General features: G+C 38.7%; 1 protein-coding gene across 1 annotated transcript in view; it reads right to left on the minus strand.

The window, feature by feature from the left end:
- Window positions 1-201: 201 nt before the first annotated feature.
- The window catches only part of cart4 (cocaine- and amphetamine-regulated transcript 4), a gene marked incomplete at both ends in the record, with an annotated part of 4,910 nt that continues 545 nt past the window's right edge, over window positions 202-4,566 (minus strand). The window contains 2 exons of the mRNA XM_080442773.1: window positions 202-309; window positions 1,831-1,914. Coding sequence (XP_080298899.1) covers window positions 202-309; window positions 1,831-1,914 — 192 coding nt within the window. The remainder of the gene's footprint in view (window positions 310-1,830; window positions 1,915-4,566) is intronic.

Consider the following 4,566-nt stretch of genomic DNA (forward strand, 5'->3'; position numbering starts at 1 on the left):
TCACATCACCGGAAAAGAACAAACATGGAGAAACAACACAGTATGTGTGTGTGTGTGTGTGTGTGTGTGTGTGTGTGTGTGTGTGTGTGTGTGTGCGTGTGCACGCGTGCGTGCATGGTGCGTGCGTGCAACCAGTGTGTGTGTGAGTGCGTGTGATCCGTGCGTGTGTGTACGTGCATGTGTGCGTGTGCGTGCGTGTGTTCAGTAGCAGCGTAGGAAGAAGGTATTGCAGGCTGTTCCGCGCAGACAGTCACACAATCTGCCGATACGAGGTCCATGTTTCATCGCACAACGTTCCCCTACATCACACTGAGACAGACAGACAGACAGACAGACAGACAGACAGACAGACAGACAGACAGACAGACAGAGGGAGGGAGAGAGGGAGGAAATTATCACAATGACATTGTCTTTCTTTCTTTCTTTCTTTCTTTCTTTCTTTCTTTCTTTCTTTCTTTCTTTCTTTCCTTCATTGTTTCTTTCTTTCTTTCTCTCTATCAAACATCATCATTAAAAGATCACAATAAAACCCAATATATGGTAGAATACCAAGCACAAGGGTCAATAAACAATGAAACAAAATATTGGACGTGTCTCTCAATAGAATGGTACAAATGGTATTATATTATATATAATTATATATTATATGGATGTGTGGGTGTGTGTGTGTGTGTGCGTGTTGTAGGGTTGTGAAGACTAAATGTCCCACAAGTATAGAAGAATTTGAGAAATTGTGAGGAACCATTTTCCTGGTCCTCATAAGAAAAATGGTTATTTTATGGTTGAAAAAAGATTTTTAGAGATACGTTTACAATTAGACAAAGATTCAGGTTGGGGTTAGGATCAGGATTAGACATTTAGAGGCTAGGTTTAGGGGTTGGAATTAGAGTTAAACATGATTTATATACATACTTGAATGCCAGTGTCATGCACCGAAAAATATATTTTTCGCTTGCAGTTAAAAATGCACCCAAATTTTAAGAATGGCATTCATTAAATTGTCATCCTACAATGTTAAGGTACTCACAAGTATAATGCGTGTGCGTGTGCACAGTGGGCGTAAAGTAACTAAGTACATTTACTCAAGTACTGTACTTAAGTGCAATTTTGAGGTATTTTTATTTTACTGGAGTATTTACAATTTTCAATACTTTACTTCTACTCCATCTCAGAGGCAAATATTGTAGCCTACTTTTACTCCAATTATTTGAAAACTTTAGTTACTAGTTACGTTGCAGATATAAATTATTATAAAACATACCTTAACCAATTCAGCCCTATTTTATACATATTTGAAAATAGCCGATCTACAAGTTTCTACAAGCTCACAACGCGTCGCCATGCGACGCGTTGTGAGCTTGTAAGCGTGGCTTATCACCTTGGGGGGTGGTTTCAACATGAAAATGTTTGAGAACCACTGGTCAATTCATCACACTCCCAGTGTAGCTGATCTACAAGCTCATAAGCTTGTAGATCTGCTATTTTCAAATTTTCGTACTTTTACTTTTGGTACTTTAAGTATATTTTGATGCCAATACTTTTGTACTTTTACTCAAGTAACATTTTGAACACAGGCCTTTTACTTGTAACAGAGTACTTTTATAGGGTGGTATTGCTACTTTTACTTAAGTAAAATATCGGAGTACTTCTTCCACCACCACCACTGTGTGTGTGTGTGTGTGTGTGTGTGTGTGTGTGTGTGTGTGTGTGTGTGTGTGTGTGTGTGTGTGTGTGTGTGTGTGTGTGTGTGTGTGTGTGTGTGCGCGCGTGCGTGTGTGTGTGCACGTGCGTGTGTGCACACATGCGTGCGTGCGCATGTGTTATACTGACTCTTGGGATAACAGAGGCTTTCTTCTCCACAGACAGACTGATACTGTTGTCTGGAGTCTCCAGCAGGCTTTCCAGAGCTTCAACCTGCAACAACAAACCATGAATAATAAAACCTAATGAACTCACACTTCATAATATGAAACCTTTCTGTCTGGTTCATCAGAAAACGGAAAATATTAGGTCGTTGTCATTCTCTAGGTCAGAGAGATAGAGAGATAGAGAGATAGATTTTGACCAGGCGGTCATCAATATGTCCGTACACGAACAAATGAGTCCGACTTGTATTAGCTCTCAAATGTTTTATTTGCAAGGACCCCCTTAACTCTGAGAGTGTACAAATGGAAACAAATGGACCCTTATACGGGTCCATTTGGTTCCATTTGTACACTCTCAGAGTTACAGACCTGTTATGGTCATTCAGGGCTATAGCTCTTTATGTGTTTCTGGTCATATTATTGTCCGCTCATTTTGTATGTCTGTGGCAAAAATTTAATTGTGACAAAAATGTCCACCACAAGCCAGCATGGCGATGAACCTTGATTTTGACACTTTGTGTCATTGACAAGTGTCAATATATGACACCTAGCAATAATATTGAAATGAGCCATATATTATGATATATGGAACTTCGTAAAAATGAAATCCAAACTATCAAAACATGAGATTTTCTAAAAAACGAACAAAAGAAATCACCAACAACTACAGTGTTACAAGTTTGGTGAGTAATATAAATCAGCGTTGCCATGTCTGCTTATTGTAAGCGACTTAGTTTTTCTGTTAAGTCACTTGTAAATGTAGTTGCTGCGGCTTTCGCCCAAACATGAAGATGACTGATGCCACAGAAGTGATGTCATACTAATGACATCACAGATGACAGGCGTCATAGGCTGCCCTCCATTACAACTGCACAACTTTTGTGTTTACTTCTTTTGGTTATGATCATGCACGCGCACGCGCACATGCACGCACATGCACACACACACACACACACACACACACACACACACACACACACACACACACACACACACACACACACACACACACACACACACACACACACACACACACACACACACACACAGTCACACACACATACAGTCACATACAGTCACACACACACACACACACACACACACACACACACACACACACACACACACACACACACACACACACACACACACACACACACGAGCAGACAAGTTATCACCTTGGGATTATTGAACTGACAACTTGTCGATCAGTGCGTTCAGGCTTCAGTACCCAGCATTTACCGGGTCTGTCTCTCTCTCTCTCTCTCTCTCTCTCTCTCTCTCTCTCTCTCTCTCTCTCTCTCTCTCTCTCTCTCTCTCTCTCTCTCTCTCCTGTCCCTGTCACAACGCATTAAAGCACAAAGCGTTCTGAGCTTGTAGATCAGCTATATTCGGTATTTAGTTTAGTGCGAAAACAGGAGAAAGCCTATAGAGCCCTTGGGATTTAAAGGTAGGGAGTGTTGTTCAGTAAAAGGAGTCTCCAGCTCTTTATTATAAACAGAACATGCATTTTCAGTGCTCTTTCCTGATTGGCTTAAATGTTGTCACCTACCTGAAAATGTACTATATAGACCCTCCAGAAAAATGCCATAATTTACAGCATAATCAGCAAAATGGCGCACAATTATGCGGGGGTAATCTTTTTTCAAAAAGGCCACATCGCATCGCATAGCATCGCATTAAAATGCACAACATATTTCACATATTATGCGAAATATGTTGCATATTTCAGAACTTTCCGCATATACACTTACATTAGATTTAGTTGTTTACGCAGTTTTTCTGGGAGCACCAAATCACATTCCTTGTTTATGAGCATACAGATTCTGGATGTGATTAGACAGTTGTGTCGAATAAAAAGGGAAAGTTAAATGTTGAAAAAGCTTGCACATGCACTATAAAAACCAGGTGGAGGACAAACTGACCAAAGACATGTAAACAGAAAATACAGTCCACACTGTTAAAAAAAAAGGAAAAAGAAAGAAGAATATGACTAAAACTGCATGGAATTTTATACAAATTAAAGACTATGACCAGTGGTGGAAAAAGTAGTCACATGTTTTACTTAAGTAAAAGTATCAATATGTAATGTAGAAATACTTTGTTAGTAGAAGTCCGGAATTCAAAATGTACTTGAGTAAAAGTACAAAAGTATCGGCATCAAAATATACTAAAACTACCAAAAGTAAAAGTACTCATTGTGCAGAATGTCCCATTTCACAAGTTCAAAATTAATAAAAAATCATTTGAAAATAGCAGATCTACAAGCTCACAATGTGTCGCATCACGACGCATTGTGAGCTTGTACATCTGCTATTTCCAAATGGCCGAAATGTATATAGGGCTGAAGTGGTTAGTGTGTTTTGTAATAATTATCAAAATCTACAAAGTAACTACTAAAGTTTTCATATAATTGTAGTGGAGTAAAAGTACAATATCTTCCTCTGAGATGTAGTGACGTATATACAGTATTTGAAAATTGTAAATACAGAAGAAAGTAAAAAATACTTAAAAATTGGTACAGTACTTGAGTAAATGCTCTTAGTTACTTCACACCACTGACAATGACTAAAAACTAAATGGAATTCTATTCGACTAAAATAATTTGCTGTCAACACGAACACTGGTTGTGTACTCACTAGTGTTGATTTTGACAGCAAATTATTATTAATCTTTAGTCCGTTTTACTGTTAGTCTAGTT

This window comes from Gymnoscopelus braueri (genome assembly GCF_963280865.1).
Source record: "Gymnoscopelus braueri genome assembly, chromosome: 11".
NCBI classification, from domain to species: Eukaryota; Metazoa; Chordata; class Actinopteri; order Myctophiformes; family Myctophidae; genus Gymnoscopelus; species Gymnoscopelus braueri.